Source organism: Mytilus galloprovincialis, chromosome 1 (genome assembly GCF_965363235.1).
Source record: "Mytilus galloprovincialis chromosome 1, xbMytGall1.hap1.1, whole genome shotgun sequence".
In the NCBI taxonomy this organism is placed as follows: domain Eukaryota; kingdom Metazoa; phylum Mollusca; class Bivalvia; order Mytilida; family Mytilidae; genus Mytilus; species Mytilus galloprovincialis.
Window position 1 is genome coordinate 95,568,653 of NC_134838.1, and position 15,987 is coordinate 95,584,639.

Consider the following 15,987-nt stretch of genomic DNA (forward strand, 5'->3'; position numbering starts at 1 on the left):
AACCTCTTAATATTGAACTATTATACATACGCAATATAAATATGATAAACATACCATAATCTGGAGTTGGGTGGACCGATTTGATACGCAAATACTGTCTAAATCTTGTGACAGCTGGATCTTCTTGCTTGTTGCTTTCTGTCATATTTCTTATTTATAGAGTTTTCTTGCAACGATGTTACTGTGATTATTAGCGTTCTTCCTAACCTGGGAAAAACGATTTAGAAAACCGAATGAAAACACCTGTGTGGGTCAAGATTCAGGACGTTAGTTTTATATGTCGCGAGAGATGTTCCGAATGAAACAAAATGTCTGCGTCCATGAACACAAACGCTTTATAAACTTTATTGGTTTTAACTACTCGATACAGCTTTCAGGTGAGATAATCATAGACAACTTTATGTAATCCTGCACTGTTTCAAAAGCAAATCGGTTAAACATATAAAGGACATATGCATACAAAATTCATACACACAAATATTCAACAAGAATGTCAATATTACAGTGTCAACTGGTCAATGGAACCTTCTACCTGTACATGTAGCTGCAGTAAAATGTTCTACTCTTGACAGTTAATATCTTTTCTCAATAAACATCTAAATAGTCAAATAAAATCTACACTGTTTTAACCACAATGTAAAGATATAAGTTCACAAATAGAAGATAAAAGGATTTAAATCATTTAGTATTTTTAGTTTGTTTATATTTATAAAAAAATCAATGTACTGACTATACCTATAATAAGTGGCCTGATTTGGTGGGGGGGGGGGGGGGGGTCTCATCATGATTTGTTAGTTGATTTTTTTGTCAATCACGATTTACAGAAAATAAATTTCCTTGATCACGGATCACGAAAATATTAAAAAAAAAATCTGTAGAAAAACAGATCACAATAGCGAAAATGCACCGATCACAAAGAAAGAAAATAACCCATCAGGCCCCTCTATAATGGGCATACCTGCCAACTTTCACGATTTAGGCGTGTACTACACGATTTTGACCCTTTGTCACGATTGCACGATCGTGATCGTGAAAAAAGCTATAAAACACGATTTTGTGAAAATTTACACGAAAAATTTCATTGTTCCCGATTTTGAACTGTGTTCAAGGGAGACAATCGTGTTAGCCAATCAAATTCAGTGTTTCTTGTGATCAAATAAATGAGCCAATCAAAAACGTTTTCTCTCAAGATTATTCTAACATGCTAGATTTTGAACTTGTGTTGTAGAATTTTAAAATCTTGAACATGGGTGATTTTTCACCTTCAATGCGATTCTTACACAGATTAAGAATAAAAGCATGGCTGATTGACAAAATTCAATGATGCAGTACTACCATAAAGATAATAAATAGTAGTTTATTCACTAATTTATTGACATTACACTTGCTTTAACATATGTTATTTATCTATTCAATTACATTACCAAATCATTAAAGTACAATGTACTATTCTTTATTTTTCACAAGGACCAAACAAACAGGTAAATGGGGGACTGTCCCTAAGACAAGGGTCATTTGACTATAATAAAAAGTAAATTAGAATTTTTTTTTTACTTGAAAATGGGAAAATTCATTATACTTGGAAAAACTTTTCTAAATGAGGATTAGGATTCCAATTTTTTTTGGTCTCAGAACATTTCAAAATTATTGTACATGTTTTGACCATATAATACCAGATAAATCATAAGATGTATACATTTGTAGTTCTTTGGGAAAATTTCTTCAGATAGTATGAATATGTGCTCATTTGTTAAAAAGTGGGTTTTAATGGCCTTACATTGAGGGGTTACCCCTAGCATATCACCCCTAGGTGTTATTCCCAACTTTATAAAGGTCCTTCTTTGTGCATAATTTTGAATTAGAAAAGCCAACAATCATTTAATATCTTTACACATGAAAATAAATCCTGGTCTTATAGCTACATGTTCATCTTTTCTATTGATATAATAACTAGAATCATGCAAATATCCTTAAGAAAAAGGCTTGTAAGCTCATCATACAAATATGACACCTTTTCTAGACCACAAAACAGCACGCGCAAAATACGTCGCAAAGAACTTAACCTTTGAAATTGTTGTCGCGCACTAAAACCCCCATGGGCACTTTAAAAAGTTGGCAGGTATGAATGGGTCCTCTATTGGAAATTAAAAAAAATATATCTATCTTCATCTTTTTAAATGTAAATAGAAATAAGATGCCATGCACACATGACAAGGAAAAAGTAGTGCTCAGCACTTTATCATCAGTATCACTAGATGAGGGTAGTATTGGGGGTACCTTCATGACGTATAACGGTAAAAATTCTTGCCAAATGACGTTAACAGTTATTTTTAGTGCATGACAATAAAATGCACACTTCCTTTTAGACGATAAAAAAATAAGCTGAATTTGACAAATCAAGCTATTTTTTTCCAAAAATAATGGTAACAATAATTATTTGAGACATCTGAGGAACCACACTAAAGATATTTTGACAAATCACTGTAAAATTTTAACCAATTTGACGCTAATGATAGCCGAAAATGACTGTTTGACGCCTGACAGTAAAGGGCATTACCACCCTCCTATATTGAGGGAATGCTGAATTTTAAAAAAGAAGATAAAAGCAAATGCATGCAATACAAATCCTTGGTTGGTCAAATTATTTTATAAACATTAAGGTTCATCATAACAAACAGACATACTTGGTATAAAAATACAGTTCAAGTGCACTTCTGCTAGGTATTGATTTTTTTCCCCAGATTCTCAGTTTTGTCTTCACTCAGACAATAATTTCATAGTTGTAAACACAACCATGTTTATCTATTTGTTATGAGGAACCGCAATGTTCATAAAATAATTTGACCAATTTAGATAACAGTATAGATTTTGCTGAAAAAATATTTTTGTTACAATGTTTTTGCTGGCTTCATGCCAAGTCGCCACAGACGTTTCACTCCCCACAAGGTCGAGTTCTATTGAATCTGGACTCGCCTCATACAATATTACTCACATTAGGAGAGTGGTAAGCAGAGGTTTCACACACTGGTTCAATTATGTGATTTAATTTTCTCATTGGTCAAGGGAGACCACCAATCAATTCTTAAACATGATAATGTGTGTGTTACACATATATCTAAAAAATTAGTTGAGCCCTAGTGATAGTTTACAATTTCAGATTAAAACCTGGCAATTAAATTTGATTTCCTATGGATATGATTTTGAAAAAATGAGAAATATACTAAATCATACAATATTCAATTATTAAACTAAGTTCATCTGATGAAAAATATTTTCAAATTAACTCCCCTTTTGCTTAAATAATTTGTTATTGATATGACATAAATTTTGTTACTTTGTAGATCATGAACCAACACAAGAAAAGAAAGTTTCCAGGAACAAGTCATTCTGTTCCAGATCAGAAGAAGACAAAACTAGATTCAATTAAAAATGAAAATTTAAAAGCAAACAAAAAGATACAACATAAAGGATCTACAGATTCTGTAAAACCACAGAAGGAAGGAAAGACAAATAAAACAGTTACAAGTGTTCAGACTTCAGATAAACAGCCTAGTCTAAAAAAGAAAAAGAAACAATGGCAATCTGTAAAAGAAAAAAGAAAGAGACTTAAGAAAAAATATTTAAATGTTAATAATACCGGTGACAAAAGTACTTTAACTGAATCAGATAAAACTACACATGCTATTCCTCCTGAAAAGAAGGTGAAATTACCACAAACTTCTAGTGAATATTCATCAAATTGGAAAAATCTTATGAAGGTATATTTATATGTGTTTGGAGTAGACAGGGAGAAACCACCTTTATGGTGTCTTCAGTTATATCGTATTGGTTTATTTTTATTTCTTTTCATTTTGAGGATTTGGGTGATGATGTCTGATCTATGACAGTCTCTAGATTTGAAACTTTTCTAGAAGTACTGCTTTTGTATGTATATCTGTAAAGGAAGGTTACTTCGCTAAGAAGTCAGTTAGACAGAGAGTTTTAGCGATTTTCAAAATTCTCTGGTGATTTTATTAGTCATTTCGCCAGCAAGATTATGTCCTGAAATAGGGCTATTGAGTGTTTGACATAATTAAAAGGAATTTTGTGAATGGGTGACTTTATGTTGACCTCTAGATGTTTTTTTCTTGAAGAGATGTTCCCCACATTCTCATTTATTAAAACAGTCTACAATATACAAATTGTAAAAGAATAGATACATGTATTAATTTAAGGCATCTGTAACAAAGGGGCTGCTGGCTCAGTCAATACGCCTCCTTGTTACGGGGTCATAATTTTATGCGAAAAATCATTAGAAAAACGTTTACACCAATGACAGGAAATAGTTGTTGCAGTTATCAAAGATCAAACAGATTCACTTTTGTTTTCATTTAATTCCAAGTCCAAGAAATAAACATAGGACAATGTCAATATCAAATGTACGACTCCTAACTGTAACTATCTCGACTCTCTGTTCTTACTCCTTATCCACACTATTTCTATTCTCTACGCACTACTCTACTACTGTTTTACATTTATTTTCACACACTATTTATACTATTAATTAGACAATACTTCATTTGAAACAATACTCAAATTAATTTGACATTTCATAACACCTAGCAATAAGTAACAGTTTTCACATAATTAATATAAAAGATAATTATAATTCCTCATATAATCTCATTAACACATATTCTCCTATATGCTTAATTCTCTCACATTAATTCTCAATCTGTCACAAATCCTTAAATATCAAATGTCCCTAATTAACTCACATTTTGTTTTGACATGTATATTATAAAATTTGAAAAAACAGTATTTTTGTAAATGTCCAATTTTTTAATAAAATAATAAATTTAAATATAAGTCCAAATTAGCCTTATGACATATGGCTCCTCCTCCACTAAACACGTCCTCGTGTTTATAAAAGTTAGTAAAATCTTCCTCCATGTTCTCTTCTATCATGTCTATTGTTTCGCCGATGGTTAAAATGTCCTTGATGATACTCATCTTGTTGTTGATTCCATTGTTGTGGTTGTTGATTCCATTCTTGCGGTTGTTGAATCACCTTTTGCTGGTTTTGGAGCTGTTGTTGTTGCTGGTACCGTTTTATCACTAAATCTTGTTGTTCATTTTTCTTTTTCAATTGCTCTATTTCTTCTTTCCAATGTTTTAGTGATTCTGTATATTGCTGGCCTACTGTTCTTTGCAATTGCTCATAATCAAATGCTAAATTCACATACTTTGGATGGTTTGCAACAATTTCCTCATAGTCTTCATCAAATTTACACTTAACTAAGTGATGCTGTCTTCTTTCCTTATTGCACGCTTCCATGATCCTCAAATTTTCACTTTTTAAAAATTCATTCCTCCAATGCAGGTTAAACATATCTAGATCTTCTGGTGTGGCTTTAAACTTTTCTAATTCCTCTTGTAATTCCTTAATTTGTATAACATGTGAATCTAAACTTGTCTTGGTTGATTTTAGCTCTTCTTTCAGATCACTTATTTCTTCATCTTTCTTGCTATGTTGAAATTTAAATTTTCCACTGTTAATATTTTTCTCTTTTAATTTTTCTTTAATTCTTTTCAATTCCACTTTAACTGAATACGTTGTGTCAAAAGCACTTACAAAAGCTGTATTTCTGGTGTTTGTAAATGGTAATTCCAGCATTTGTCGTTTTCTGTCAAAATGTTCATTGAATCTGGATCGGTCCCTGTCTGCTCTCTTCTTACTTTTCACTTTGATGTCATTGCACTTCTGATGTCCTTTTACTTCCACTGATGGTTTATGAATGTTACACATTCTTGCATAATGTCCCTTTTCTCCACATTTATAACAACCTTTGAAAGTAGCAAAACATAATCTGCTATGCCCAATTCCACATTTACCACATACTGGTCTTTGACTTCGAAAGTTCGATAATCTCCATTGTGGTCTTAAATTAAATTCCATATTGCCAGTTGTTTCTTTTAAAGGGAAACACTCACTTGTTGCAGTAAAAGGTATCTGGTATCTCTGTTGAGATGATAAGTCAACTTGCCCGGGTCCTCCACCATATGTAACAAAGGGGCTGCTGGCTCAGTCAATACGCCTCCTTGTTACGGGGTCATAATTTTATGCGAAAAATCATTAGAAAAACGTTTACACCAATGACAGGAAATAGTTGTTGCAGTTATCAAAGATCAAACAGATTCACTTTTGTTTTCATTTAATTCCAAGTCCAAGAAATAAACATAGGACAATGTCAATATCAAATGTACGACTCCTAACTGTAACTATCTCGACTCTCTGTTCTTACTCCTTATCCACACTATTTCTATTCTCTACGCACTACTCTACTACTGTTTTACATTTATTTTCACACACTATTTATACTATTAATTAGACAATACTTCATTTGAAACAATACTCAAATTAATTTGACATTTCATAACACCTAGCAATAAGTAACAGTTTTCACATAATTAATATAAAAGATAATTATAATTCCTCATATAATCTCATTAACACATATTCTCCTATATGCTTAATTCTCTCACATTAATTCTCAATCTGTCACAAATCCTTAAATATCAAATGTCCCTAATTAACTCACATTTTGTTTTGACATGTATATTATAAAATTTGAAAAAACAGTATTTTTGTAAATGTCCAATTTTTTAATAAAATAATAAATTTAAATATAAGTCCAAATTAGCCTTATGACATAAGTATTTTTGTAAATGTCCAATTTTTTAATAAAATAATAAATTTAAATATAAGTCCAAATTAGCCTTATGACACATCTTAAAAGTTAATTATCATCTTATTTAGATCTGATTTTATTAAAAAAAGAACATATATAGTATTATTTGATACAGCATAAAAAGCTAGTTAATATTACAAAAAAAGGGTGGTAATACAACAACATTTGTATGAAGACTTTCTATAAGTTTCCCATTAATATTGTAACACTCTCATTAGTGTTGCTGTCTAAATTTTTCCCTTGTTATACTCACATAGTCAGAGTGTTTAATAATATTATTGTGTATTATCTCTGTAAAAGTGTCTTGTCTCAAAGTAAAAGTTTGCCTTGGAAATGCATAAATCTGTCAAGTTTGATGACAAGACAATACCAAGTTTAATATTAAAAATTTAGAGAAGTTAGTATTAACATATTTATTAGCCAATAAGCAGATCAAAAAGAAGGAGTATCACAAGTTAACCTCACTAACTTTGTTCTCTGCTCATGATTTTAATATTATTATACAATGTATAATAACTTGTTTATTATAATTTCTTATTACAGACATTTAACATACCACAGACAAAGAAAAAGAAAAAGAAGCATGAGGACAAAAAAATACCTAGTGGACAAACAAATAAAGAGGAGGAAAAGTATGAATAAAAATTTAGGCTGTTTTTAATAATACTGGAATACATGTATTTAAAAAAGTTCATGTTTACAACTTTACAGCAGATATGGCTTTTAGATTTCCTTCAAAATACTTGGCAAGTATAAATTCTTTAATAAGCAACAATAATCACTATTGGTATTATTACATAATTTTTAAGAATTTTCTTGAAACTCCCTGAACTAGAATAAACTGAAATGAATTGTGAAGAATCAATAATTTCTTGTTTTCGCTCATAAGTATCATGTTTACCGCTCATGAAATTTCTCTCAAACATGTAAATTCAATATATGTAGATATAAGAAGATGTGGTATGAGTGCCAATGAGACATCTCTCCATCCATGTCACAATTTGAAAAAAGAAACCATTTATGATTATAGGCCAAAGTATGGTCTTCAACACAGAGCCTTGGCTCAAACCAAACTGCAAGCAATAAAGGACCCCAAAAATGACTAGTGTAAAACCATTCAAACATGAAAACTAATGGTCTTATCTATATAAATATAAAAAAAAACGAGAAACACTTATGAGCCTTGTGTTTATATTCATCAATTTTCTTAACTCTAACCTTAATTAAGTTTAGTTTCTGATTTCAATATCATGATGATTTAAGCTTGAAGATATACTATTATTCAATTATTGATCCAGGGAACCAGAAATTTGGTTTGATGATGTAGATGACATTCTGCTGGACAGGAAACCAGAATCTTCACTGAAACAGTCAGATAAACTTGTCAAGCAGCAATCATTTACAGGGTAATGTAGATGTATGATAATAGATCATCCATTGTAAGAAAATGAAAGAAATTTTCCTGCACTACATTCTCATCTAATGGCAATTGGCTTATGACGTCCTCTTGTTCTCACTCTACTGAGAGAAATATTTCACTGTCCAGTAGCTTGATTTGGAAATGGTCCAAGTAAAGACTAAGAAAATAACGATAAAGTATATTATAGTCATTGCTCTCACATGGTATAAATTGTACCACTGTCTAAAGTGACCGTCTTAAGTGAGGCCTACCATGCAAACCAAAAGAATTATAAGAAACTTACTGAAATAATTGTATAATATATTATAAGAATACATATACCAAAAAATTGTGTGACCTCATAAGAGGTAAAATGTGTCTGACTGTTTCATCTTGATTGATGTTAATTTCTGCATGACTAAAATTTTATACATTCATATTGTGCTTTTATTTTTCCTAGGTTGACAAAAGATATTGCCATTGATTGTGAGATGGTAGGGGTTGGATGGGAGGGGAGAGACAATCAGTTAGCTAGAGTCTCTATTGTTAACCATTTTGGCAACTGTGTTTATGACAAGTTTGTAAAACCCAAAGAAAAAGTTACAGATTACAGAACTCATGTTAGTGGTATCAGACCAGAAGACATTGAAAATGGTATTTATTAAATAAATATTTATTAAAATAGAAAATAAAAAATGTACTATACTTCAAGGTAGAATCAAAAATCATAAATAAGTAAGGTGGTATACATGTAATACTTTTTGTGTCAACAGTATAGTTATATTGAATTAAAGATTGTATATCTTAATGAACTATTTCTATTGCCTCGTTCACACAGACATTTAATTCGAATTGAATTCGAATCAAATTTGCTAATTGCATTCACACACTCTTCTTTTTTAATTCAAATTAATTCGAATTGGCTAATACTAATTCGAATTAGCCAATTCGCATTATAAATACGTTTTTGTTAATACGAATTAAAAGTAAACGTTGTTTGGACAGTAAAGCGAATTTGACGCACATTGCAATTCGAATTAGAATTGACGTTAGGACGTAAAACGTTTCGAATGCGAAATAAACTAATTCAAATTAGTTAATGTGAATCGAATTCGAATTACGTGTGAACTCAGCATATAAGAACTTTCATTTAGATTTATATGAAAAATTTGGGCTGCAGATAACTTTTACAATATAAATTTATATATTTTCAGATGTTTAACCAGATTGTCTTAGTATTTGAACTTTCATACTTGAAAACTCATTTAAAAAAAAAATCAAACAAGTTTTACACATTTTTTATGATTACGATTAAGATCACTCCCCTCTGCAATTTTTACCCCTCAGACAATATAAAAATAAGGAAATGTAGTATGATTGTCAATAAGAGACCTATCCAAAGACCAACGATAAAGATGAAAACAACAATATGCCACTGTTAAACTGTTTAACCAGTTCCTATAAATGAAATATAATGTAACCATGTCTAACAAAAGTTTTACATAATGAATTATTATTTAATTAAACATTGTTTATTTATTTTTTGTGACAGCTAATGATTTTGAAAAAGTACAAAAAGAAGTTTGTGAAATACTGAAAGATAGATTACTTATCGGCCATGCTATACAGAATGACTTGAAGGTAAATTGAATTATAACAGGGTGGTTTTTTATGGGTCGTATAACAACACTCTGTTTAGGGTTCTTCATACTTTATTAATATTCAGGAAATATAATAAATACAGCCCTGAAATAATAGTAACAAATATATAATAAAGTTATTAATTATCACAGTTACATATGAAGTAATCACATATTTGCATTTATAAAAGCTGACATCATTTGATAAATACAAAGTTAAAATATCATAGCCATAACGAACGTAAACATAGTAATAAGTATATGATCTACATTTGAATATAACTATCAAACATTCTATTAATATATATCAAGGTACTATAGTATATCAATAATATGTATATAAATAGAGATCAAGATAAGCCTTACCAATTTGTGGAATCAGGCTATACATAACATCAACAGCATTACATTAGCATTATAACCAATGCTCTACTTCTATCATCAATATATGTCTGTATGATCAATGGGTCCTACAAACAATGTACAACACAATAAGTATTCAAATAAACATTATAGTTCCATATAATCAAAGCATTACAATGCTTTTAATAATCAATTACAATAGTAATATAAACTTCGTTATCATATATTAAAATTACTGGCTATGATGTAGTATCAATATAAAGCAATGTGACGTATAAGACTCATGACATAAAGGTCAAAGGTCATTCTCAGAATCATTCAAAAATCTATCTCCCTACTTGCAAACTACGCTTTCATATAGATCATACTCTGAATCAACTCTTTTACACACACTTACATAATATAGGGATATAGGGTTATACCTACCAACCCGGGCCCCCCCTTTTTGGGAAAAAAATTGGTTGCTTATATAGGGAATCACTGAAGCGTGACTGGAGCGGGCCCCCTCTTAGGTCAGTCAGTTGGCCCCCACTTATGAAAATTTCTGGATCCGCCACTGAATACCCATTTCAAATCTGGGGTATGTCCCAATTAACCAATGAGAACACAGATAATTCTGACCACAGAGAAATTCACCTGAGCTTTCTAACTAATGATATCTAAACTGTACACAGGGTTCTCACTAAGGCGAGTCCATGAGTCCTGGACTCATCAAAATCTGTCTGTCGATGTAAACATAAACATAAATATAAATAGATTAAGCAACTCGTGCAATTGGATTTTTATAGGTCTATTAAGTTTTGTATTATAGATTAAAATGTATTTTATCGTCGATTGAATCAGTTAATCAAATTATTTACCTTTGTTTCACTTTCAATGTTGACATTCTTTTCCTTTAAATACCTGTACACAGACAATGCATGAGTTATTCTATTTCTTTCTACGGGGTTAAATTGGAGTTCACATGAATACAGATTTAATGAGGTCGAATTATTCACTTGCAAGTGAATAATTCATTTTCAATGTTTATTAGCTTAATTTGACAAAATTGAACCATTTTAGCTAATAAAAGCAAATTATTATTTCACTATTTCACTTTCATTAATGATTGACAAAAAAAATCATACTTTTGATTTTTTATATATCGCGTAGCTAGTGCCCCTTTAATAGAAAATGTTTAAACAGTATTTTGCTTATGGTTGTGGCCTGTTATTTATTTTCCTCCTAAAGAGGAAGGGATAGCTTACAGATATTTCTCATACATGTATTAAAAATATTGGAATGTAATATGAAAAATGTGTTATTTGTTTGGGTATCTGGCAATGTGTTATGAAATCGTGACATTTCTTTTGGCTATTTTATGAGGTTAATGAAAACCTTTCAAAGATCACAATAGACGACTTTTCAACTTATAAAAACAGATATCACTCAATATTAAACTTCAATTACTATAATAGTTGTCTTTTCATATCTAATTACAGTTTCATGCATTATATCAGAGTTGAAAATCATACTCAACCTTAGCAAAATTTTAGTTTGTTTTTTTCCTGTCCTTGAAGGAAGTTGAATATTTCGTTTCTGCAATTAATAATGCTACAGGTTGTTTTCATGGTTGTTGTTAATTATTTGGATATATTTTGAGACTCCACTTGTAAAAAATTATGTATAAATTTCCAATAAAACATTTTAAAAAGCTGCATATTTACTCATTTATATCTAATGTTTTAGGTGTTGTATGTAAGTCATCCTAAGAATATGATAAGGGATTCATCTAGATACAAACCATTCAGGCAGCTGTTTGATGGAAGAAACCCTTCATTGAAAAAACTCACAGCAAAAGTCTTAGGTGTAGCTGTACAGGAAGGGGAACATAACAGTGTAAGTTAAATTGTGTTACAGGGGAGGTAATTCTGTTAGTTACAGTTTGTTTAAAAGTATGTAAGCATAATATGAGATCACAATTCTATAATAAAAGGAAGAAGTCTATGGAATACAAAGACATGCACTTATTTATTTGGTTAAAGAGGTCTTTAATGGAGGTAACTTGTTTTCAGACACTGCTCATCAACTTTCTGTTTACCAAATATTTATAGCAGGGATATCATTAGTGAGCTGGAGCTCATTGTTTCAACTTGTTTATTCATTGTTAACAACGTGTGCTCATGTGCATTACATTTACTTCTAATCAGGATTGAAATCTTGCCTCACAAATTCTTCAATGCTCTTCCAGAGATTGGTCAAGAATCGAATGCTAAAGTTGGTACATGGGAGTTAACTTTATAATTTATATTTTATGTGTCAGGATAACTTGACTCTGGACAAAAAGTTAGAAAATGTCAAGCTGTCAAAAACCAATACGTCTAAGTAAGACAGTCAATACCTTGGTTAAATGAATATTTTGAAAAAACGAGTTAAAGCCAGCATTGGTACCTTTGACGTAATGATACAGATACAGAACAAGTCGGAAAAACAACTAAATAGAAAATTTAAGCAACACAAACCTTACAAAAAAACAAGGGCAAAGGAAGGGTAACTAGTGACAGCTCCATTTGTGACATCTCACTGAGGTCACTTGTAATACAAGTGGTTTGTATATTATTTCAAGTATAAACTTCCTGTTTTTCTTTTACAGGTACAAGATGCCCAAGCTGCAATGAGACTTTATACCATGAATAAAAAAAAATGGGAGAAAGACTTCAAAGACAAACATAGACAAATAAAGAAAGGACCTAAGAAAAAGAAAAAACTTACAGTTGAATAAAGAAAAAATGCTCAATATTCTTTGTTATTTACTTGGTGTGAATATTTCTAGAAATTGCTACCCTAGTATTGTCATAGACTTATGAATTGTTTGCCTTAACACTAATATCATTTGAAACATCATGGATAATTGACTTGACTTTAGTGTAAACAGTATTTTATTATGAAATTTGAAAAAAAAGATATTCAATTTGAATTCAAGTTGTATCAAGTAGGATTCAAAAACAAGCAACAAATCCCAAGGCGACCTTCTTGCTTAGGAGTATTTTAATTTTGGTCTAGATTACATCCACCTATTGGCAGGACAAATACACAAAAGTCATTTGAAGAGAGTCATACATTATAATTCAAAGCATTTTGGATTGCAGCATTAGCATCTATTTGTGCTAGATATTATTTATTCCTGGCTTTTCAAATATGGTTCATATCAGTATGAACTTATGAGAGTCTAATGTTTGCAGAAAGCATGGCGTAAGGATACTAAGTCTTATGGCAAAGACAATGGTGTAACCTATTTGTATAAAACTTTATATTTCAAAATGAAGAGGACTCCGATACTTCATATGTTGTAAATAGAAATGGTATATACTACCTGATTTTTGTCTTTCTCAGATACATATGTCTATAAGCAAAAGGTTAACTTTATTTAGTATACACAATGATTGTAAAGGTGAATATGTCTGACTGGAAGGTTTCATCTGACTGTGACCTTATTTTCATTGTTTATTGGTTTAGTTTAATCATATTATTTACAGCGTATTAGTTATTACAATTTATTTTAATCCCTTTCCACTTTGCTGGTGCGAGTGCTGCCTTGTAACGCCATTAGCCAGCTCTTTTTAAAATCTACAAGGGCCCCTTTTAAGTGCAATAGATAATAAGTTGATGTTCAGTAAACTCTAAGCAATAGATCAAATTGATTTTGAATATGGAATGATTGTAAGGTGTTCATATGCTGATTAGCAGGTATCTCCTGACCTTGACCTCATTTCATGGTTTATTGGTCGATTTTAAGCTTTCCTGTTTTAGTCTGTTTCTCAGATACTTCTCGCATTTAGTCTGCTGCATTTGGTATATGAAGTTAATATAAGGTATACCTGTTCATTTGGCAAATATAAAAAAGAAGATGTGGTGTGATTGCCCATGAGACAACTGTCCACAAGAGACAAAAATGACACAGATATTAACAACTATAGGTCACCGTACGGCCTTCAACAATAAGCAAAGCCCATACCGCATAGTCAGCTATAAAAGGCCCCGATAAGACAATGTAAAACAATTCAAATGAGAAAACTAACGGTGGTTCATTTTTCCTTAATCATGATTTCTAGGTTCATTAGTCAATGTTTAGGTTTTGTCTCTCCTGACATAGTTAAAATTCGAACATAGGTCTGCTGTTTATGGAGGTGAGGGTGGTATTAGTTTGTCATAAGGTCAGTTTCTAATAGGTTAATGAAATTTAGTATGCATTTGTACACTGACATTGACACATTTCATTTAAATGGAGATTATTTGGCTCCACCACCTCAGTCATAGTCTGTTTGACTTTTGCTTAAATTTACCTCTATTAGTTTATGATTAAGTCAATTATTGGTTCCTATAGAGGCAGGCCAATGATATTTGGTATGCAGTTATATTAGCATTGGCACATTTTATTTTCAGTCATAGTTCATTGACTGAATATTTTGCTATTTTGATTTCAACATTTGCATTTTAGTACCAAACTAACAAAAAGCAAGACATATCTCTACACTGTGTAAAGAGTTTATTTGATGCTAGGTCCAATTTTCAGATACATGTGCTATAAAGAATTGTTTAAGTAATGTTTACTTTATTTTCTTAGGTGTTTGCTCCTGGTACTCCAGCTTCTTTTAACAATGAAAACTTGCTGTAATGATATAGCGAAGAGTGCTGAAAGTAGCATTAAACACCAATAATCAATCTACTGAACATATAGTTGGAATGATTTTCCGGTGTATAAGACTCACAACATTTATGTTATCTTGGCATTTTATGGTTCATTTGCAAACAAACGTTTTAGCTCACATGGCATGAAGGGCCAAGTGAGCTTTTCTCATCACTTCGCGTCCGTCTTCCGTAGTCGGCGTAAACTTTTTACATTTTAAACTTCTTCTAGAGAACCACTGAATGGAATGGAACTAAACATAGCATGAATGTTCCTTATGCGGTGCTGACCAAGTGTTGTTACTTTGTAGCCGATCCATCATCCAAAATGGCCGCCAGCGGGGGACTTAGTTTAACATAGAACCCTATGGGAAATACATACAAATTTTCTTTTAGAGAACCACTGTATCGAATGAAACCAAACATAGCATGAATTAATGTTCCTTATGAGATGCTGACCAAGTGTTGCTACTTTGTAGCCAATCCATCATCCAAGATGGCCACCAGCAGTGGACTTAGTTTAACATAGGACCCTATTGGAAATACATACAAATGTCTTCTTTTAGAGAACAACTGAATGGTATGAAACCAAATGTAGCATAAATGCTCCTTATGAGGTGCTGACCAAATGTTGTTACTTTGTAGCCGATCCATCATCCAAGATGGCCCCCAGCGGGGGACTTATTTAAACATAGGACCCTATGTGAAATACATACAAATAAAATTCAGAATGGAAATAGGGAATGTGTCAGAGACAACAACCCGACCATAGAGCAGACAACAGCAGAAGGTCACCAACAAGTCTTCAATCCAGCGAGAAATTCCTGCACCCAGAAACGTCCTTCAGCTGGCCCCTTAACAAATATATATACTAGTTCAGTGATAATGAACGCCATACTAAACTCCAAATTGTACACAAGAAACTTAAGTTAAAAATAATACAAGACTAACAAAGTCCAGAGGCTCCTGACTTGGGACAGGCCCAAAAATGCGGCGGGGTTAAACATGTTGGTGAGATCTCACAAATGTCTTCTTTTAGAGAAGCGCTGAATGGAATGAAATCAAACATGACATGAAAGTTCTTTATGAGGTGCTGACCAAGTGTTGTTACTTTGTAGCCGATCCATCATCCAAAATGGCCGCCAGCGGGGGACTTAGTTTAACATAGAACCCTATGGGAAATACATAC

At 31.7% G+C, this 15,987-nt stretch overlaps 2 protein-coding genes across 2 annotated transcripts in view; one reads left to right on the top strand and one right to left on the bottom strand.

Annotated features, from left to right (window-relative positions):
• The window catches only part of LOC143045785 (aminoacylase-1-like), a 28,393-nt gene extending 28,118 nt beyond the window's left edge, over positions 1 to 275 (bottom strand). Inside the window, exon 1 of the mRNA XM_076218539.1 lies at positions 55 to 275. Within this exon, the coding sequence (XP_076074654.1) occupies positions 55 to 145 (91 nt within the window). The 5' untranslated portion in view covers positions 146 to 275. The remainder of the gene's footprint in view (positions 1 to 54) is intronic.
• On the top strand, positions 256 to 12,909 carry LOC143045792 (uncharacterized). The gene is made up of 8 exons (XM_076218553.1): positions 256 to 377; positions 3,342 to 3,758; positions 7,275 to 7,363; positions 8,030 to 8,137; positions 8,591 to 8,784; positions 9,683 to 9,771; positions 11,862 to 12,011; positions 12,766 to 12,909. The coding sequence occupies exons 2-8, from the start codon at positions 3,345 to 3,347 to the stop codon at positions 12,892 to 12,894; spliced, it is 1,173 nt and encodes a 390-aa protein (XP_076074668.1). The 5' UTR covers positions 256 to 377; positions 3,342 to 3,344; the 3' UTR covers positions 12,895 to 12,909.
• The last annotated feature ends 3,078 nt before the right edge of the window (positions 12,910 to 15,987 follow it).